A 23,341-nucleotide genomic window follows, 5' to 3' on the forward strand; every position below is an offset into this window, starting at 1 on the left:
CAACTCACTAAAATCATTCTTTTTTATTCATTTATTGTTTGTCTGGGTAATATTTCAAACGTCAGGTAACCTTGGGGACGGTTTTAGCAAGTGCATTGATTAATCCATGAATAGAAAATGAATCTGCAGCTAATAATCTCAGGTTCCACCTCCTCAGTTGAGAGGGTTAGCTGCTTTTCTTTGTCATACATCATTGAAATCTGGACATCTTTTGGTTTTGAGCTATTTGATGGACAAGACAGGATATCTAAAGACATCATCTTTGACTGTGGGAAGCTGTGATTAACCCTTTTTTAACAATTGTCTGGCATTTTTTTTTTTGACCAAATTAATAATCGATTAATCAAAAGAATAATTCACCAGATCAGTTGATAATGACAAATGTTAGTTGTCAATAAGGTTTGTTCTATCTGAAAATTGGAGCTGAATACCGGACCAGCTCGGAGGAAACTACAACTGTAACCATGGTGATTTCAGGAGGATATGGGCACCTTTTCAGATCCAAAGCTGGAAATCCTGCCTTCAGATTCAATTTTGGATGTAGTCGCTCCTTCGAAAACGTCTGTAAGCCTTCAGAGTCAGTCACCGACTCCAAAAAGTTTCTCCTGATAATATTTAATCTTCAATCAATGCTCTGAGTTCAGGTTAAAAGAGACAGTTTTAATTAAGTTAACACGACTGACCCACATAATTGCATTCTTGTAACAATAACCACGTCTGTCCCTGGCCTTTTTGAACCTTTTAGCTGTTATGATAATAGCCATATCAGCTACATGTCTATAAATAACTCAAAGGCCCTCAGAGGTTTTTTCAACACATGCAAAAGTGTCAGCAGCAATGGCTGCTATCATTTGTGGGGAAATTTTGTGCGCCTACCACGGCAAAAAAATAGGAACTTTTCATTCAGTACTGAGAATGCGTAAACAAAGAGGCATTCAGAGATGATTCTGCTGCTGAATAAAACACACTGTGCAGGTTCTGAGAATCACTGTGGCCAGTAGGTGCATAGCAATACCTCCCCCCTCCTCCTCTTTTCTCCCACCTCCCCCACACTCGCCCTCAGCCTCTCCTCTCTCCTGTTCTAACAGCCCCTTCCACCCACTGAAAATGTGTGGTTCACAAGTGTAGGCGCATTCGATTTTTTTTTTTTTTTTTTTTTGGTCATATTTTCAATGGCCACTTTAGCTCTACCATACAATCTTTTAGTCTCATAAGTTTAACACCTAATAACCACTGCACAGCTTGGCGACTTTGAAAGGATAATTATCATAATTTTTTTAACAAATAGCGTCTGTGCTTCTGTATGTAAATGACCATATGACCATAATTCACTGAGTGGATTTCCACAGTCTGAAGAAAAATGTGATATGTGGGTGAGAAATGAAGCCTCTATCACTGAACTGTTTAGATTAAAAAAAAATAAATAAAAAAAACATTTAACGACATCGTCCCATTCAGAATCTAAATCACACAAAACTGTATCAGTGTAACATGGATGTTTACTTCGGGGAAGCCTCGTGTCTCCCACGCTGAGTGATTGTACTGCTATGCTCAGTAGGTGGTGGGACTAACCGCTGTTATGACACATCCAGAGATAGTCGTGTTTGAAGACTCACTCTGTGGATCTCACCTCCCCTGCTGTCTCAGATGAATGGAGCAGTCATGTCCACATCTAATCATCTGTAACAAACGTTGTCTCTTACGTGCTGACATTGTCCACGGTGTGAAAACATCTTTGAAAGGCTGAAATTGATCTTCCGCTTTGCTATTCGTTTTCTGCCGCCATCTGCGTAAAGGTCGGTTATAAAACTCAAGTCACGATTATTGTTGCAATCAATTCAACTGATTCCGTAATCAGATCAGAACAAGCTCTGGCTGTAATTTTCAATATGAAATCCAGGCATTTGTTATCACTACGTCTGCGTCATTGGGGCGAGTGAGGTTAATTTCAATCTGTTATCTATTGCATGTTTTTGATTGCCTGCCTAAAACTTTGATTATGTAATGCAATCAGCAGAAATACTTGAGCTCAGTAATGCAATCTTTTTTGAGGCTGGAATAGAAGAAAGGCCTCACAGCTGTGAATGAGTGAGTCAAGGCTCTTAGCTGCACTGAGCCGCTAGTTTTCTCAGTCAAAGCAAATCTGATTATATGTTGCAGAATTAGTTTGAGCCCCACTTGACCTTTCGTCATAATCAGTGTTCAATATTACGAATGCATATAAATGTAGCGCCTAAGCTAACATGAGTCATCAGAAGGCATCTTATGTTGGTGATTTGAGCTCTAATCAGTGTTTTTATGTTAACAATTCAACAGAAATATTCCCCCTCTTAATCGCCATCTCGACTTTATATGTTCATGTTAAATCATTTATTGTAGGCTTTATGCTTCCAAGCCCCAACAAGCCAACTTCTCATCTGTCTCTGTCTTTCTAATATGGTTGTTCTGCTTGCCACCATAACCAGACACTGTTATTGTGTCTGGCACCTGCTAAAGTCAACATCTTCCGTTATTTCTGGATTTGGATACAGAGAATCTTATAGACCGTAAGAATGGCATGTCTCCTTACAGATATCCAGTATTTACTATGTCAATATCATGTTGTATCTGCATTTTGGAAGGCTGCAACAAAATGATTCCATAGCTTATCAATTAGTCTATTAACTGTTATCTTTAATAGAAATGCCCATTATACTGAGTTCACACTGCTCCTTAAGTCCCTGAAAGATTGTGAGAATGGACTAATAGACACTGGTCATTAAAAATGCCTGAATTTGAACATTTTGTGCAAGCACAGAAATTAAAGTTATTTCTATTTGTTTTCTTACTTAAAATCAGTAAATACGCTTTATTCTGCTGTCTGCGTGTGTGTCTACTGCAGTTTTCTGCCATCGCTGTAACACATTTTTGTCTATAATTTTTGGTCTGTAAAGATTGCACGTTCTCATGATCTCAAACTATGCCTTGTTAGTATTTGATATGATGGAATTTGAGCTGAAAAGTCCTGGATTTTTATACTGAAGAAGGTACGTGAAACCTGATATTCAAATTGCTTCAAATTCTACCAAATGAGAAGTTGATACCAGCATATTTACTTGAACATGGACTGAAATGATCGGTCTGTTATCAAAAAAGCTGCAGATGAATTTCCTGTCCATCAACAACTTGTTTCCACTCAAGTAGATTTTGTACATCTTGCTTCTGGGTTTTTACGCAGGACATCATACTCTTTCCTGTAAATCAGCCACTGATTACGCTCCAGTCCGCCGTGTCTCAGAGGAAAGCACACGCAGACACGAGGCGCTCGTGACGCAGCTCAAGCACAGCCTATCAGCGGAGACAGAACGCTCTGCTAGCTCAAACACTGACAGAGGCAAAACAGATGACTTCATAAATGTTTTGTGTAGGACTCTATATAGAGCAGCCCATGATCATTAATCTGCTCTTTTAACATATCTCCTTAAAGCTCTGCGGTCTAGAAGCACACCATAACACTAAGAGGCAGCCAGCTGTGTGAAGTGGCTTTGTGTATACATAAGCATAGTGTTTGGGCAGCCATCTCCAAAACAAGGGAGGAGTGTGTGACAATGTGTTGAGGAGATACACATGCCCTGGGTGTGCATCAGCTGTGCTGCGGCTGGGCCCCTCTCCTTGTTGGGTGCTGTTTGATGGCTACTAGGAACGTTTCAGCCTCACTGCACAGACCCTCTGTCAAGGGCTGTAAAGCAGAGTGGAAAATCCCCTTCAGCCGGCACAGTTAGTTTTGGCTGTGCTCTCTGTTCCACATCATTGTCAGGGCTTTTGTAGCTCCTTATCATAAATAAATGCTTAGCTTTGTGCAAATACATCATGCAGGACCTGCTGAATAGCTCTGTAGGTTTATGTCTGATCATTTTCCTGTTGCATCAAATTATAAAAAAACACATTTATATTGTTAAAAAAAAAGTAAATTAAGGCACTGATATGTTAGCCACGTTTTGGTTTAGCATTCTTACTCAGTGTTGTACCCAAATGTCATTCTTAAGTGAAAGTAAAGAAATTGTGTTAATATATTAATCTGGCAAAAGTGAAAGTCAACCATGCAAAAGGTCCTTGAGTAAAAGTCCTAAAGTATCTGATATAAGATTTACTTAAGTATCAAAAGTTATTTTCTGGCAATAAATGTATTCTATTACACTGAAAAGTACAGGTAAATGCAAAATTAAACATTTATTTGTTTACACTTTATACTATGTGTCAACTGATTATCAGATCCAATATTCAGATGCTGATTATCTGAATTACTTTTTTTTCTTCTGATTACTGATAAATACATTAATTTAAAGATGCATTACTGTCCTGATACAGCATGAGGTCTGCAACGTCAGTGTAACTAAAGTTACCAGATGAATCTAGTGGAGTAAAATAACAACATTTGCCTCCAAAAGCTTAAATACATTACTAGAGTAAAGTACTTAATTACATTCCATCGGTGGTTATCAGAGCTAGAAAGACTGCTCAAGCAGGCAGATACATAAGCTGATATAAGCCTGCTGCAGATGTATGTTGTTTATTTAAATGAATTGGCGTACAAGTACAATGTAGTGGAATGGAAGTATAAAGTGGCAGAAAATTAGTTTTTGGAGTACAGTGCAAATACCTCAAAATTGTAGTTAAGACAGTACTTGAGTAAATGTATGATCACTGATGTTTTTTGTTTAAACCTCCCAAATATCTATATATCGACCTCAGAAACCCAGGTCTCTCTCTAATCTACAGTATATCCATATTTTCTATTTACTTTAACTGAAAGTGACAAGGGTATGGATATTTGTGATGCTCACGCCAAAGACATTTTGTATTTAGAGAACACACTGTGTGCGTGTGTGTGTGTGTGTGTGTGTGTGTGTGTGTGTGTGTGTGTGTTTACACAGGTCAAATGGAGTGGAAGTCAGGCAGAGTACAGTCTGGAGGGGGAGTTTCCAGAGATGCTCTTCACCATCAGCAGAGAAGGAGTCATTTATCTGAACGCCCCACTGGACAGAGAGACACAAGACCAGGTCTGTATAACTGCAAGCTAAACATCTCCTGCACCTAATAATAAATGTCAGTCTGTGACTGCAGCTCAAAGCGTCTATGCATCAGGGCTGTAGATGCTACACTCTTCCTTCATGACGAAACCTCAATACGTTTGTTTCACATGTGACGATAGATTAGTTTCTTATAATCTTAATATAAAGTTTGCTCATTGTGTTCTGAACTCTTGTGTTCTGTACTCTCCCTATTAAAACCACCAGAATGACATCTAATGAGATGTGGCGCGAAACAAATTATCATGTTGTTCATTAAAAGGAAACTGCTATTTTAATTGAAATTCTAAATATTACTTACGGCTTCATTATTTTTTAATTAAGCGAACCCCTTTACACATTATTGCAACAAGGCTGAGCGCTGAGAACAATCTATTTTTAAACCCGAACAGAGGCAATTAGGGAAGCAAACCAAAACCTGAAAGGTGCAGCATGGTAGGATTACAAATTAACGAACATTTTGTTTGGAGTTTACTCCGGAGGTCTGCACACAACTTCAGCTCCTGTGCGCTTCGAATGGCTCACTGAACAGTTTACTCTGGCACAAACGCTCAAGTGGCCAAAGAACATCACAGAGACACTGACGTGATTAGTGTTTAAACACGTGCTGCCAGCACTTTGCATTTGGAGGCCATAAGGGAGGGCCCAATGCATTACGCTTTTAGGAGTTGACAGGAATAAGCGAGGAGATAACTTCAACTTCATGTCTGTATTAAAACACTGTTCAAGACATTTAAATGCATCGTTGTTTTTAAAGGCAGATTTTAAAACACGCTCGCCTTGTGATTGAAAGTGTGTAGATGCACACTAACCACCACTCCCAAAATGATTGATAATCTGTGGACATGTTAAAGAGACACTAAATACCAAACATACCTTTTGTGAATACAACTCCCTCAGTCTGTGTGTATTTCATGGCTGATGGAGCCTTTTCACATTGTAAGCTTTGTGCCCCATCTACCAGAGGTGCAGAATGACAGACATAATAATCTAATTTCCATCAATCCATTCATCAAACGGTTACCAGTTTTTCACACCCTGCACTGGTTTACCTTGTTTGTTTGTTCATTTCCTTATGTCCATAAAAAAAACAAGATACACAATGTATGATGACAAATTATGTGAGGTAGTCTTAAAAGTATGAAACCATTGAATATTTTTAGAGATGCCGCCATTGCAAAAACACTACGGGGCGGCCATTTTACTCATAACACAATTGTCACAAATCAGAAAAAGCCATACTCACGTTGAGTGTGCACAAAAACTTTTTGTTAACGGACTAAGAATACACTCTTGTGATAGGATTTAGAGATTACCCAAAACAAGAAAGACAAAAAAATCACAAATAATCACACAAAAGGAAAACTAGCAATATTCACGAAGAGCCTGTAGAGTTGATATTGACAGACATAGACTGGACCCAGATAATGTAGGCAAACCACAGACAAAGTATTGGCTGGTAAAAAAACTGTCAAAGACAGACACATTTGAAAATGAGTAGGCAGTGAATTCCAAATTTTGGACACTACTAGATTAAACCATTCCCCTGAAGGGTTAGATGTACCGGCTGAGTCTGATGACACCATGTTGGTGTTGTTCCTACAACACCATGATTCATTTTGTTCTAGGACCATAATTGCAACTGACCAATCACATTGTCACACTGATGTCAGAGCTCATGTTGGTGTTGGTTCTGGAACATCCTAATAAATGTTGCCCCAGGACCAACAGTTCAGTTTACAAAGAGCAAGGAAAACCACATCTGGGGTTTAGGTAACAAAAATACATTGCTACGTTTAGGAAAACATAGCTTGGGTTAGAAAAGAACTTTACAAAACTTTTAAGGTCTGTTCAAAAGGATAACTTCTCGCATGTGCATATTATTTGTCTTTTATCCCCCAAGTTGTTAAGCTATTACATAACAAAAACATGATTGGTCAGTTTCAATGATGGTCCTTGATTAAATAAGATTAATTAGAATGTTCCAGCAACAACACCTTCACCAACACGGTGATATTGGTTCATGCAGCTCTAACCACTCCGTTTCAGTAATGTTCTGGGGGCAAACTTTTTGCCTTGTCAGTTCCAGATCAGCATCGTAGTCGAGCGTCCAGATGGCAGAGAGATCGCCAAGCCCGTGGAGCTGAGGGTGATGGTGGGCGACGCCAATGACAACAGACCCACCTTTCCACAGGCGCAGTACCATACTGTGGTCAAAGAACTGGCTGCCCGAGGTAACTGGAAGGCTTCTTTTTTTGTCTCTTCGACTAATCAGTTTATAGTAGGGAATCATTTTATAGCAGCACAGAGGTGATGTTTAAAGTTAAAATATGAAGCAAAACTAACACTCGAAATTCTACTAGTGATGCTTAGTCTCTTTAAAGTTTCTTTTCACTGGTGGAGCACTGATCATCATAAAACAACACACCGAGACCTCTGGATAATCCTTTGCCAAACTGACACAATAATGGGAATATTATTATTCAACATTGTGGAGGAAAGGCTGGCTGTTGCAGTGATGAAAGGGCTGAGAGTGCCAGATACCTTTTGTGAAAGCAGATTGGGACTTTTGCCAGGACACGAGGGGAAAGCACCCTCACTTCTACCTTGTGATAATAAAAAGCTCATGGTGTGTAGTGACACGGCATCAAAGCTTTTTTGTTCATGCTTTTAAAACGTTTGATTCTGGGAAATGAATTAGAGGCGGACAATCTGTTAATCTAAATGGGATCACCGAGGGAGGATTAAATGAGAAAGCTATTGTTTCATCCTTCCTCCCTTTTATTTCTATTCAGTGTGCGATGTGACTTATTGACATTTTTAGGTTGTTTTGCTTTGTTACAGAAACTCTGGTGGGCTTTGTTTGACATTCTGATTTAGAAATTAAGAAGAAAAGAAAAGCAAAAATTAAAGGATCAAAAGTTTTTACCACTTACAGTAAAAGACATTTTGGTAGAATGGTTTCTTTAAACGTTTCCTGTTCTCGTGTATCTTTCGCCAGGGACAGAAATTCTGACAGTGCAGGCAGCCGATAACGACGATCCCAAGACGGACAACGTGCGCATCTTCTACCGCCTAGTTGGACAAATTCCAGAGAGTCCTCGTGCACTTTTCAGAGTGGACCGTGACTCAGGGGTCATCTCTGTCCAGGCAGACAGTATGGAGGGCACGGCTCCTCAGTACACCCTCACCATTACTGCTGAGGATGCCAAAGGTAGCGCCGGCCTTCCTCATACTGTGATTATTTTCTTTTGCAAAGTCACTTGGGCTCACAAAAATACATAAATGCTATTTTTACTGTGACTCTCTGCTTTAAGGGACATAAAGTGCTGGCTCTGGTATTTCCTGTTGCTGAACAAGGAGATTACGTCAGGAGGAAAATAATATTAGAGATAAAGATAATTTGATCAAATGACTGGAAGCTCAAGATTGTTTATATTGATTTCTAGGAAGTAAAAGTCAATGGACTTTTGAGTTAATATACAAACTTTTCAGAAGCATACATAAATAACTGTTAATAGAAATAAGCAAACAGCATGAATATACAGATTGATAAAAAATATAGAGATTTACAGTAAATCTGAGCTTGATATCCTGGAAAGTTAAGTGATTTTTATGTACTTTTACTTTAAAAGAGACCTATTAGGCTTTTCTTTTTCTTTTTTCCTTTCTTTCAGTGTTTCGTTTATGTTCTTGTGCATGTGAAAGATCTTGACAGTTAAAAAGGCCAAAGTCCGCACCAGCAGGAGCTCCTCTCTCCCACATTTTACACTGCTCCTGAAACGCCTCATCAGTAGCCCCGCCTTTAATCCTGTGACATTTTGACACCACACAACGTCACAGGGTCACATATTTGCTTAATGTTTTCGTAGCGGCTTTGGCAGACAATAATTAATTTAGCACAGCAGCTCTACTGTCGTTAGCAGTGTTGACTCAGACGTGTGTGAGCTGACCACTAAGAGAAGGCTTGGTATTCAGGAGGCGGAGTGTTTCAGGAGTTTAAACAGAGCGGGAATACAGCGCTGCTCTACTGGACAGTACGAGAAAACTGATGTGTTTTTTGAGCATCAAAGCATGTAAACCTATTGTAGTAGTAACCTAAAGTAACATCATAAACCTGAACATGAGCATAATATGTCTCCTTTAGGTTTTTTCTTGTACAAAATCATGAATCTATGATAGACTTTTAAGCATAAAAGAAAATGCTTCATTTGGACGATGTTTTTGTTCAGGAACAAAGTGGCCTTATCTAAGACTACTCCTTTCTCCTGCTTTCTCCCACTGTGCTTAAATTATCGAGACAAATATACCCACATACTGTAGACAGATACGGTAGCTGTGGTCTGGCTCTGCTGGTTCACTTTTGGAGCAAGGAAATTTAGAAAAATCTGATTTGTGGAAGAAAGCTAAATTAAGTTTTCCAGTACGAGAAAAGTGCATCCCCAAAATAGACCTAAGAGGGCCAGGTTTCCCATCACCAACTCTGTTATTTAGCTGGTGATGTCGCGGACTACGTTGCCCATCTCAGTGTTAGTCATAGTGAGGAAGTAGGTTACAGTCAAGTTGCTGCAAGGCCATTATGTGAAGGTGCCATTCAAGATGGGAGGGAGAGAAAAGAAAGCTGTGATTAAAAATAACAATTATAAAGCAGTTACTGTGCCAGGAGGAAGCACGTCATATTAGCTTTGTGTGCTAGTGCGTCATTAGCTCTGTTGCCGCTTTAGCATTCGGGGGGGGGGGGGGGGGTATGTACGCTTGCCTCTGGGGGCGACAGATGATGTGGTCTGCGTGACTCACGGATCAGGGTGTGATGGAGGCAAGATGAGGTACTCGCTGATCCTCCTGCATACTTTATTTGTCTGATGGGCTGACCCTGAGTCATTAACAGAAGCTGTCTTGATGTCCTTGGCAGGTCTGAACAGCTCCTGCACTGTGGTCGTGACGGTGCAGGATGAGAACAACAACCCACCAGTCTTCTCCCAACACGAGGTACGGGAGCACATATAGAAACGCGCACACACACACACACACACACACTTGATGCGACAGTCTGCTCAGGTCATGATAAACAATACCTTTGGAAAAAATGGCAGGCCAAACATCGCAGGGCATCATCAGTGGCTATTGGACTGCAGGCTGTGAATCCGCTCAGCAGGTCACTGATCTAATTTTCCTGGCGGGGAACTAGATATGCCCTCTAATCTCAGGCTTATAGCGATGGCACCATGTTACTGGAGGAGTTTGATTTAGGTCTTTGTACTCTAAGTGGACTGTGTTTTTAGAGTTTAATCTGATAAAGCTTTCTTTGGAGAGAAGTTTCCACTCATTTATTCAGAGTCAAATCTACATCGTGACCACACACCGATGCCATTAACGTGTTAGAAATGATGTAAGAATCAATGTCGTCATAGGTATTACAATTCCACAAAGGATTTGGTATCAGCAGGTTAAGTATTTTGTAGCTGGTATGAACCTGTGACTCCTCATCCAAGTGAATGTAAATATACACCCCTGCTTGAAAGGTGACTGTGAAAAGTTAACAGTGTAAGTTTGACTTGAGTGCGGACAGCTTTTTCAATCAAACAAAGGAAATAAGTTTTAAAAAATCAACGAAAGCTTCTCTGTGAAAAAGAAATCAAACTTAGCAGCAACAGAAATGTCTAAATCTCTCCTCTTCTTATTCACGCCAACATTGGACGCTCACCTAAACCTAGTCTAAACTCCCCAAAATCTGGGAGTTTTTCCTGTCGTGGAGTCGACTTATGTTAAATCAATGTTTTTCTTCTTTCCTGCAATAATGGATATGTTACCTTTAGAATTCAGACTAAATGTATTATTATCAGCTGATTGGTGATTTCTTACATTTTTACTAGATTGTTGCTCAGAGTTATCTTTGTCTCTTTCCACCCTTTCAGTCGTCAGTCCTGCTTGAACCCATTGAACAGCATGTTGTTCTCTATATACAGAACTTAAATTGATACAAAAAACTATTATTTTTCAAGAGCACTCTTTAAACTTAAACTATTGGAGACCGTTCAATACTAAAGAATAGTCATCGCAGTCATTTGACCATAAATCAGGCTTCTCTGGCTGGGGATTCCAAACGAACAGTCCCGTACAATGTTCAGTAATGTTTGGGAACTTCCTCCCATATCTGTTTTTATCTTGTAGTGTTCCACTCGAGTGAGGCATCATCAGCGCTTCAGTTACAGGCTGAAATGTAACAGTGGTATCCCCCATTTTGGCGTGGGTGCTGGTACCACAGAAGAAAAGGGCTAAACATAGGCTGTTACAGAAATTGTCCTCACTTTTCAACCACATATGCCGGATAATAGAGGAGAGAAAAAAAAAAAAGAGCCAGGCGGTTCGGGGAGCTATGTGGGAGAGCCATCATGCTGTGATAATGGGGAACCAGTCTCTGGCTGTGCTCTCTGTCAACCATAGTGACACTTAAAGACTGCACGGACATAGTGAGCTGTGTAGGAACGCTTTATTTTGAGCTGGGAGAGAAGGTACTGCTTTTGAGTTTAACAGCGAAAACTGGCTGCACTTGAATGCAGACTGTTTTGTACAAAAGACAGTTGTTTTTTTTTATGTAACATCTGCCATCTTGATATTCTATACCCTCGCTCACACTCATTTTGATGTGTCTTTTTTAAACAAAGCAAAATGCAGCTTTCAAGCTGTTACAAATAAATGTGTGCAGATAATGCCCCCCCACCCACACACACACACTCACAAAACACAGAGGTGGAAAATGCTCTTGAGCAGGTCACGCCTGAGTAGTGCAGCTTTTTCCATGGCGATTTGAAGGCAGAACTATAGGGGGTGATGTGGGAGGCGAGTGGTGACAGGGCTGGGTTCAGCGACCCTGTGGATGGGGCAGCCAGATCAGAGGCATGGCTGCTTCACTAGAGGACATCTGTGAGTGGCAGATTAAACGGCTGTCTAAACACACAGAGGTGTGTGCGTAAAGGTTAGCTAACACCGTGAGGGCAAGAGGGGGCATATAACATACATTCACATTTACCCCTTTCACACTGTACAAAAAACTCACAAACACCTACTGACATCTGGCTTTTGTCTTCAACATGACTGTGTGCAATCAGCATTTACTCCCATGTCAGTTGACTCTGCAGTAATCACTGGTATTTATCAGCTCCAGCTTTAATCAGCTGGGATGAAAACACAACACCAGGGTGGACACTAACATTCGCCCCTCTTCAGGTGCAATTGTAGATTTGTGCTGAAGTGAGCTTGTTAATACTTTGAAAACCCGTCTCTGTTCAAGAAGCCCGAACATCGTTCAATCAGCACGGAGTTTGAAAGAGAGACTGAAGTGAAAGATATTTGAAAAGTTGTGAGTGGCTTCCGTGCTTGTCAGCTGCCTGGTCGGTTCTGCACATACAGTATGCAACTCTCAACAGAGATGAGAAAAAAGTGAGATGTCTCATTCCTTAGAAACTTCTGTTATCAGCACTGGAAAAAACAGCGTGTCTAATTCACAACATTATCGATTAGGACTTTGTAAAAGAAGTTTTACGATTCAGTGCTTTCCCAATGTATTGGTGATGACAAACATGACACACAAGGAAAAAAAAAACAGAGAGGTGGCAGTGTGAAAAGGTCAAGTGCCTATTTTTAGCAGGTTTACCTGTGTTTAGTATCATTCAGTATTGACCATCATTAATAAAAGGTAGATTTGTAGTTTGAGGTGCAATTTGTAAGAATTATAGTTGAAAACATTAAAAAATGTAGTTAGCAACAAAATTATCGAATGAAGTAAGCATGCTAACCAGCCAGCTCTGTCCTGCTCCGGTCTAAAGTTCCTGTGATAGATGTGTAAACACCAACACTGACCGGTGCTTCGAGATCCCAGTCTGCACTGCTAGCTACATCACTCACTGGGCTAACCACCTAATGGCATTTTATTTATTGGCTTAATAATGAATATTAGTATGATAATGTTTGATGACAATGAGCCACAGGGCTTGATGTGAACTGAAACTGCTTAAAAGATGTCTAATGAGAAAGAATTTTATTATAAGTATTACTATGCACGGGCAAGCTTCCGTGTATTTTTACAAAGTTTTGTCATGTCAACTAATGTGTGCTTTCTGCTGGGTAAGCGTACGTTTCCGCTCTTCTCCCCGTCAGTACGGGCCCTTTCACATCCCAGAGAACGCTGTCGTCGGCACCACAGTAACAGCTGTGCTGGCAGGAGATGCAGATGTTCGAGGAGGGGACAGCTGGCAGGTGGACTACCGTTTGGAGTCTGGAAACGAAGAGGAGGTCTTTACATTAGTGACAGACAAGCAGACCAATGAGGTCACGCTCGTTCTCTCAAGGGTAAACAACACAAACCATCCCACAACACACGTTTGATTATTGATTAGATTTAGATGAGAAAATTCCTGTCAAATCCAAATTAAACCCACATGTTAATTGTGTAAATGTTTAGTGTGTGAGAGAGTACAAACAGTTTTTGCCTCTGAGGACCGCCCATATTGATGTCAAGGACAATTTTTGGCATGGTGGGTTGCGTCTGTGCCTGGGTTCAGTAGCTGGCTGTGTCAAAGTAACTTAAGTCATTTTTACGAGGCTGCGATCTTAACATCAGGGTGCACATGTGAGGCACAAACCGAGACAGTGGAAAAGAATATTCCAATACATCAATACTTCAGTCCCACATGAGTCAAACAAAAAAGAGTCCAGATGACAATGGAATGTTTTCGCCCAATAATCTCTCCTGTCCCCGGGGCGCATCACCCTTCGCCTGCCTCGTTTAATCCAGCATGAGTGTGTGTCTATGTTTGCGTGCGTGTATTTGTGAGTGTATTCTCTAATGGTTTGCTCTCTGTAAGTGGGCCAGGCAGGAGATGGTCTATTATTTTCAACCTCTCTGTGGGAGTTGATGAATGTGATTGAACTGTAGCTGCTCTGCTGAGACAAAGCAGGACATGTCTAAAAGCTAAAAATGGATCTTGTATTAATTCAGATTAACACAAAAGGGCTTCTGTTTTTTTGTTTTTTTTAGAAATCACATTACATACTGTATATTACATTCTTGCCTGTTCGAGGAGCTATTTTTAAAGCTCTTGTATTGATCTTGTGAGATAACGCTGAAACTAACTTTGTCTTGCCAGAAGGGAAGCTGTTGTTTATTTAGCTTACTTTGGTAAAAAAAAAAAAGTCAAGCTTAAATCCTTCACAAGTAAAGCCCTGGTGGATTAAAATGCACTTGAGCAAATCCTTTAATTCATCGCTCTACATTGAGAGGTCAGCGCCAGAAGGCAGACACATTTCATTATTAGAAATTACACAGTGCACACAGCCCAAGTGAATAATTAGATTGTGTGAGCAGACATTAATGGCAGTTTACCACGCAGGCTAGAAGCTGCCGACTGAAGTAAATGTGTAATGAACAGGGGGAAGTGAGGGGAATCCAATCAGGATGAAGAGAACAGGAGATGCTAGACATTACATCACATGTGAGGGCATCTTGTTAAAGAAAAGACTGAGGCGAAATTATGAATTGGAGCTCGTTCTAACAATTGGATTAAGCTCATTAATGTAATATGTAACATTAATTAATTAATTCAAAGTTATCAGCAAACTCAATCCTTGATACATATTCATCCATTGCTGACTGAAAGTGTGAGTCACCAGTTTGAAGTGAATCACAGTGAATGATGTCAGAATGGTGTAACTTCACTTCAGTCGCATGAATGAGATATTTATTATAAAGACATTTGTAATATGCTTATTAGAAATGTTTTAAATGTCCTTCATGAAAATTCTGTGAGTGACGAAAAACAGAATAGTGACGTTTATATTGGATGAGTCAGCGTGACAAAACAAAGGTTTTGTAAGAAGACAGGTGAGCAAAGACTGGAAATTGGAACAACAATTTTTCTAAGTTGCCATCATATGATGACGAAACATGGCGGACAATAGTTTTACCAAAGTCATGTATTGTATAGTCATTGTATTGTTTCCTTTGCGCTACCTTGTCAATCAAATACTAGAAACAGCTTTGGTTGAAACGCTCTGGTGACGTTTTTGGTGTCCATGTTGCTTCCATATAACGTCATCATGCAGGAACACACCGAAATTGCAAGAACGACTTCCCAACTCGGGAAGTGGGACCATTTGAGGAGCACCTGAATGCAGCATAAGGGAAAAACACAAGCTTAAATACTCAGGGGCTGATTAACTAACAAATGCAGATGTACACAGAAATTAGACAAAAACAGGAAGTATGAAGCAAATATGAGACATGAGGAGAGAAACATCTCTTCAGTTCCCTTCAGCTTCACACAGCGTTTTAACAACTTTGGGTACATCATTTTGTTTTTTCTTGAACACAGCACTTACCAGCTAAAGAGCCCAATATTTCCCTCAGGAGGTGGTGGAGACCAGAAACAGAGCTAACACAGTTGATATTGGACTCTGTATCAACACTGAAGTTGACAATTATATTTTAGGGATGTGAAATTCTTATTTTTAAGTAAAAGTGACCAAGAATACATCAAAAGTATTATCCACATGTACTACCTGTGATGAGTGTATTAGTTTGAGGTGACTACAGCCTCGAGAGAGACCATGCACATGTATTGCCACGCTGATAACACAATGAGCAGTTTGATGCGTCACTTCCAGTCAGCAGCAGTACTCGTGCACCCACCATGGTCTGCGTTTCCTCTCCGTGGCAACAGAGACGCACGCAGTCTGAGCAGCATGATGTCAGGCAACGCTGGTTTGATAATGTCTTGTTTCATGTGCAGAAAAGACAAACCTGACAGCAAATACATGTGCAGGGAAGGATTCAGAAGACTACGTTAATATGATCAAATATATTAGAGATTAGGATGAAATGATATGATTTATTTGCCTTCAATTGGATTATTTCGCCTCAAAAATCTGTAAAATCTTTAAATGTGTGATGCCTTTAAATCACTGGCTGCACAGTAAAATCTGTCATAACTACTGCTAATCTTTCCATGCCTGTGAAACTACATTTTTAATCCTTCAGACAAAGTCAGTAGGTCACAGTTTCTATTTTAGCATCTAGATTTCAGTAATCCTATAATTTAAAATCTGCTACTCTCAATTTTGCTGCTAAACTTTGGACCCAAATATAAATCATACTGTACCTCTCAGAGGAGACGTAAAAAGGTTTATTGATACATTTTTGCCTTTAACTGTGATTTTTACTCTCTATTACAATCAAGAATTTACATATAGAATACCAGTGTCGATGTCAATGTTATGCTCTATGATCATACAAAATCTGCTTGACAATGGTGCTCATACAGGGGTATTTGTAGCAACGTCACACAGCAGTTGCTCTCAGTCATCATCATGGAAAATGTTTCATTGGTGACACAATGATTCAGCTGGCTCTTTTCCCTGTGACCAGTGTCTGGTTCATTGCAAATAAAGCAGAACTCTGCCAGTACTTTCTAGTTTCATCTGAAGTCAGATGAAGTTACATGACTCAGGGGGACTTTACTGTGTCCCTCTCCTCCTGGTAAAGACGGCATGCTATCTCTTTTTTTGACGTGTGAGCGTTTGCCTTGCCGTGATCATCCCGTTAATGCGATGTTCTACTAGGCAACCTGGGAAACTCCACGAATGGGACTTGCTACTGCACATTCCAAAAATGCTGCACAGGACTGGGATCTGGGGAAGTTGGAGGCCAGGTTGAGGCTCGAGCTCTTTGTCATGTTCGTCACGGCCAGTCCTGAGAAGTTTTGTGGTGTAGCAGGATGCATTGCCCTGCAGGGGGGGGGTCACTGACATCGGAAAGTGTCGCTTAGTGGGATCCAGTTTATCCACATCAATAAAGAGTGATTTACCATTTTACTTTAGTGGAAAAAAGGAGATTGGTTTGATCATTTAGGCCGTCAAAAATGTGCGTAGGAAAAATTCAGAAACTTCAGAAACAATGTTCTGGTAACTGTGAGTGTAATTGTCAAGAGTCAGTTGGGATTTTAAAAAAATGTTTTAGATAGTATCTAACCAGGAGACATATCTGGAAAGGGAATTTGCAATTTAGGTTTTAATGTCACTATTATGTCTACTGTGTTGCTGTCTTAAAAATGTCAGCATTACGATGTCAGGGTTCAGGGAGAAAATGTAACATGCGGTTTCGGTGAACTGGCCCTTTCTTGCTATTCCAGCCCTTTTTTTAGATTTGTTTAATATACCACACACTATTTACTAGATCAGTCAAACTCTGTTAACACTGAAGGATGCTAACAATGATAACATGTCACCAATACCTATTAGGAATATTCCCCCTTGTATCCACGAGTGTGTGTACAGTACGAGGGTGTAAATTTGTGTATGTGTTCTTGTTATGTTGTATGTTATACTTCATACAGGTCTTGGACTTTGAGCGTGAGAGTGAGTACATCCTCGTGCTCAGCGCTCAGAACCCGGTGGCTCTGGTCCGCGGCCGGTACGGACCTGCATCCACGGCCACAGTCTCCATCTATGTTGACGATGTGAACGAATGCCCAATCCTGTCTCAAAGCCATTACGAGGTGACTGTCAGAGAGGGCGAGGAGCCAGGACGGGTTATCGCCACCATCCGAGGCTACGACCCTGATTCTCACCCAATCAGGTGAGCCAATCAACTGAATGATGTAGGAATAACTATCTACCTCATGATCATCACAGTTCGACCTTTACGCAGTTGCACATGTTTTTTTCTGCAGATATTCCCTTCAGGGAGACACAAAGAAATACTTTTCAATAGGGAAGTATTCTGGTGAACTGAAGACTGTGCAGGCCTTGGACAGAGAAGAGAACAGCACGTACACAATGGAGGTCATTGCAGTGGATGGAAGTAAGAGCCTGTTCGTTATTTGTCAATTATAAATCTATTCATAATATGATTTCATCTGTGGATTTCTATACATACGATCTTAAATGTGAACGCCTGAATAATCTTTGTTTAACTCCGAATCCCTCCATTTGGATCTGCCTCCGTGTCTCTCTTAGGAAACTCGTCGTTATCAGCGTCCACCCTGGTGACTGTCCAAATCCTGGATGTGAACGACAACAGCCCGGTGTTAGTTGGAGACTACTCCTGGAAGTACCTATGTACGCCTCGCTGGGAGGACCAAGCTCTGGTGCTGGCCTCAAGGGACAGCGACGGTCCACAGCACGGAGGACGACTCAACTTCTCCCTGCGTAGTGACGCCACAGTCCGACGGAACTGGAAGCTAACACCTATTAATGGTGAGGCGAACGCAGACTAGACGAACTCAGTCGATCCGCATCATATAGTATTACGGTGGTTTTCCATACACGTGTGTTGGCTCAGCTTGAGTCCGCCATCTTGAAGGCAGGGTCGGCTCGAGCCCGAGAAGGTTCATCCCAGGCGCGGCTTGGCCCGTGTCAGCGCAGTAAAACTGGTAAAGGAGAAGCAAATCAGTGTGGCTCAGTTTGACGTTGTGTGGACATTAGTGTTCTGATTCAGTCGAAAGAGGGCACAGTGAAGCCACATTATTAGCAGACGATGTCTTAAGCTATTTTTCAACATTCATTAATTGTAGCCACTGACATTAAAACAACTTTTTTCATATATTCGTAATACCGGTGGTTCAATTATCATGGATTAGTCAATCAATGATTCACCTAGTACTTGTGCTTAAGTGCCTCATATGTTCCTGGGTACAAACATGGTTTTCAAAGCCAGCCAGACATGTGTCAAATGGATGCAGCCATCCTCCCACAAATCCTGACCAAACCTGGCAATGACATACCGCGTGGGCCAGAGCTGGCCAACATATTCTGTCCTCAAATGCCAGAACGCAGCATCTTGTGCCGACATCTGACCTGCGTTACCTCTCATTAAAGCAAACAGACTGTTTCTATTAGAATTAGTGTATCATACACAGTATGTTCGATTTATCACTGTGATACGGACAAATGTTTACGTTACCCTATACTTTGAGATGGTTTGAAATGAAAATGTAAATGTTGTGTCTTCTAGAGTGGAGAGAGTAAAATGTCGAGTCCAGTTATTTGATCAGAATCAGCCTGCTGTTGAATAATGTAGACAGTGAGGAAGTTGATTTGATGTCCGTGCAATGTAACATTACTTATTAATGGATTTTTTTAATGCAGCAAGTGGACATGACTTTGCCACAGTGTGCTCAACATTTTCAGTCACTTTGACACGTATAAATTACAAAGGGCGATATGCCTTACGTGAGTGCAGGTAGTCAAAGAACAGAGTCATCTGCCCCTGAGGCTGTGCAAATTGCCATGTTCTATTTCCTTCCTGCATAATTTCCCCAGTCCTGTCTGAGATGGGAGGTATAATTTGATTACCCTTTTTCTTTTTTGCAGTTGTGAGCTGCGAGTGTTGGGCCCGCTTAATGCAAACAATTTACCGCCGTGACGTCTGTCGTTTAGTCATTCAAACAGTTCAACTGCTTCCCTCCCAGGTTTTTTTTTATCTCCCTCTTTCACTCCCCTGTTCCTGTTGGTATTGATTGAGCCCAGCTGTAATTATATCTTCTGTGTAATTTCTCTGGCGTCACCGCTGGGTTCCTGCCAGCTAATGGAGGCTAAAAAGAGAAGCTCCCAGAATGCTTTGCACCTGGTCGCAGCCACTGATGCTCGTACCAATAATGTGTACTTGTGCCAATAATAATGTCGGCTGTAGAGTTTGCGTGCCACAACGTCAGCCTCTCCTGAAAAGATGAACACGTGTGGATCTGTGTCTCACAAATGTACCATATGACAGACATTCAGTTAATGAGGCAGCACTCGCTTGTTCATATATGACACACATCCAGTCTTCCTTTAATGCATTTAATGGCATTATGATGTTAAAAAATACTTTAGCTATCACAGGTATCCAAAATAGCTCTGAGAAGGCAGGTGGTCACTGATCCATCCTGCTAACATGTCACATCGGTGCCGATAGATGATAAAATACATTAACAACCGCCGAAGAAAAGCTACACAGCTCATGTGTCCCCGACATGAAGGGGAATGATGCTGAGGCGCAAGCGTGCAGTTGAAGACCTTCAGATAAGAGTTCAAACAACTTGATAAAACACTTCTCCTTTGAGGACAGGACTTCTACGTCATGCAGCCAGGCGTGTATTTTAGACTGATGAACAGAGATAAGATAGAGAGTCACACACTGCAGACCTCCATACAGTGTTGTATACTGGCACAGTTGTATGGATGTCTTTCGACTCCTGACTTTTGTTCCTTTTGTTGTAGAAAACTGTACATTTTTGTAATGCTGCATGTGGTGGCACATCCATTGTAAAGTAATGAGGTGTGATGTGACTCCTGTAGGATGTGACAAAGCATTGAGTTTAATTTAACGCCCTTTAAGGATTTACTTTTCTGATATGTGATGTGCAAGACAGGAAATTAGGTGTTCCCTTCTTTTGGGCAGAATTTACACGGTACAATAACAAGTGCATTTGTCAAATTTCTGGTCAAAAGATCTAGGCTTAGTATAAGATACATTTCATGTTTTTAGAGATGTTTTACTTGTTCCATTATGAGATTTCTCAACTCATAAGCCAGAAACATCTTCTTTTTTATAATGTCTTTACTAATTTGGACTTTTTTCCAGTGTAAGAAACTTACACACAAACACACACGTACACTCAATACAGAAAGAATTGAGCCATTCTGCCAACTGAAGTACCAGTACCAGGCAGCACACACTCATTTTTAAAATTTTTAAGTACAACAGATGACAGTTCAGTGAAAAGTACCAAAATATCATTCTTGAGTAAAAGTAAAGATGTTAAAATAGAACTTCGGTAAAGTGAAGGTAATCCATATGAATAGTAAAAGTCTTTAAGTATGTGATTGTGAATTTACTTCAGTATGAAAAGTAATTTTTTTTTTGCAGTAATTGTAATTAAAACTTAAAATCTTAAAAAGCCAATAATCTGTCTTTCTAAAGATTGCAGGAGAAGGTTATGGTGACCTTTACCTTTTAGATAAAGCAAAATAAAACCATGCTTTAGTCTAATACGTCATTTCATACCAATAACATAATAAACTGTTACTTTTAATGTGACATTTTCTCAACGGTCAAGCCGATGTTCTGTCCTTTGTCAGACACTCACACCAACCTGTCCCTAAACATCCCGTACCTGGCCCCTGAAGTCTACACTGTGCCCTTCACCATCTCTGACAGCAGCTCTCCTCCCAGGAGCACCTTCATAAACCTGCCAGGTAATGCCGACTCTCCTGCTGATGGGCTTCATCGAGCACGGGTTGGTTATGGAACGTGAGTGTCGGAACAATCAATAAAGGTCAACCCCTGTGTGCCAGCCTGTCCTCGCGCTGTTCTTGTTTGATAATGATGCAATGGGACTTTACAAATGATTTTTCCAGGCTTGTGATTACACAGCCCTCTTAAGACTGTTCTTCCCTGCACAGCCTGCTTACACCTTATACAGAAAACGCAGAGCTGCTTATACACAGGTTAGGATGAACTACTGTATATGGTTGTGGAGATACATTAGGTATCTAATGTAGGTGCTGCTTTGGCCTTCCCTGTTTGCAGTTTTGCAGTAAAGATAAACATTATGGTATTTTATAAAGGCATATGGATAGAACTTTGATTCCTTCACTGGGCAGAGTTTGAATGAATTATTTGCTGAACCCCAATGAACATAACACAGTTTGTCCCCCCCAGTTGTATTTTCCTGTTTAGTCAGAGCTACTCTGTCGTGCAACTTTTGAAAGGTCTGATCCGTGCGTTGTGTTTGTTTTCCCTTTTTCCTCCACTGTTAGTGACAGTGTGTCCCTGCAACGTCAGAGGGAACTGCAAAATGGCCGCCAAGCAGTTGGAGGGCATGCCGACTATTCAGTCTGCGGTGGGCATTCTGCTTGGCACATTTGCAGTCATAGGTAAGACGAGTCTTAATGCCAGTGCAACACTTTTGCGATTGAAAAAGCTCCAGTACGAGCTTCAGCAGATGTAGTTTTTGGTAATTCAGGATTGTTGTGGGTGGTATTAGATTTGTCTAGGCTTCATGAAAAGGTGCCAATACACTTTATTTTAGACAAATTTCAGCAATAACAAAGCAATGTTGTTGAATATCTGTCTGTTTTTTGTTTTTTATTTACTTGCAGGAACTATCCTCATCGTCATATTTGTGAGACTGTCCTACCAGAACCCCAAACGGCCGAGCAACACTAACCAGGAGAGAGTTCCCCTGAAGATTTCAATCTGATAAGGATGACATTGTCAGTCAAGCTCCTTGCTGTAGACCAACTGGACCAATGTAACACTTGTTGCTTGAAGGGCACTGAGTTCATTAAGTGACCATGAATGTCTAATGATAAATGTATATTTCAGTAATTGGATCAAAGTTCAGATGTACACTGACTTAGTTAAGATGCCTCATGTTTGTTACATGCTTGGGTCATGATGTTGACTTCTGTTTTAAGTTTGTCATGTTATATTACTGTAGACCAGTTTACTAGTTTTGAAATGGTGCCTTGTTAGTACAACAAGGTACTAAGTAGGGCTGTCACGATGTCAGATTTTACCTTCACGATAACAATATTATTGCGATAAGGGAAAAAATGCTAGCAATCAAACCTATCTTTAACTTTGTTTTCTGTGTGTTTTGTCTCTTTTATTAAATAAATTACCCTCAAAATATGACTGTAGGAGTGTGTAGAGAGAGTCTGTCACCGTAACTGTAAAAAATAAGTGTTCGAAAAGAACAAATATACTCAAGTACTTGTGAAAGGGTAACACAAGGCTGAACATCTTCACTGGATTATTCACACAAGTATTAGCATATTATTAACACAGCTGCAGTACAGAGACAATGTTTAGAGGGGAAAGGAGAAATTTTGAGGAGAAAAAATACAATTTCAAGTCAGAACGTTTCAAGATTAAACTCTAAATATTTCAAGTGTGAGACATAACTTCAAAAAATTGACGTCTGTATTATAAAGACTTTTCACTCTCAAAAAATTGTAATCACAACTATGTTTTTTAAACCTTTGCCCCCATACTCTGCTGTAATATTAAACACATCTGGTCATTGAACTATGAGGCCATGATTTCTGATTATGAGAAACTCAGTGCGTTTACATGACACTCAAGAAAACCGAATTACTGTGTTAGTCCGACTATGATTGGATTTTTAAGATGCATGTATACACCTTAGTCTGACTAAAATCAGACCAGATCGGATTTCTCATAGTCGAATTATAAGCACCCAGATTATTAGATTGATAGTCGCATTACT

General features: G+C 40.4%; 1 protein-coding gene across 1 annotated transcript in view; it reads left to right on the forward strand.

Annotated features, from left to right (window-relative positions):
- Nucleotides 1-22,743, forward strand: part of cdh16 (cadherin 16, KSP-cadherin) — a 30,560-nt gene extending 7,817 nt beyond the window's left edge. The window contains exons 8-18 of the mRNA XM_030413749.1: nt 4,914-5,039; nt 7,153-7,303; nt 8,071-8,283; nt 9,982-10,058; nt 13,227-13,418; nt 17,459-17,700; nt 17,795-17,925; nt 18,081-18,320; nt 21,186-21,302; nt 21,867-21,983; nt 22,209-22,743. Coding sequence (XP_030269609.1) covers nt 4,914-5,039; nt 7,153-7,303; nt 8,071-8,283; nt 9,982-10,058; nt 13,227-13,418; nt 17,459-17,700; nt 17,795-17,925; nt 18,081-18,320; nt 21,186-21,302; nt 21,867-21,983; nt 22,209-22,309 — 1,707 coding nt within the window. The 3' untranslated portion in view covers nt 22,310-22,743. The remainder of the gene's footprint in view (nt 1-4,913; nt 5,040-7,152; nt 7,304-8,070; nt 8,284-9,981; nt 10,059-13,226; nt 13,419-17,458; nt 17,701-17,794; nt 17,926-18,080; nt 18,321-21,185; nt 21,303-21,866; nt 21,984-22,208) is intronic.
- Nucleotides 22,744-23,341: the final 598 nt, after the last annotated feature.

Source organism: Sparus aurata, chromosome 4 (assembly GCF_900880675.1).
Source record: "Sparus aurata chromosome 4, fSpaAur1.1, whole genome shotgun sequence".
NCBI classification, from domain to species: domain Eukaryota; kingdom Metazoa; phylum Chordata; class Actinopteri; order Spariformes; family Sparidae; genus Sparus; species Sparus aurata.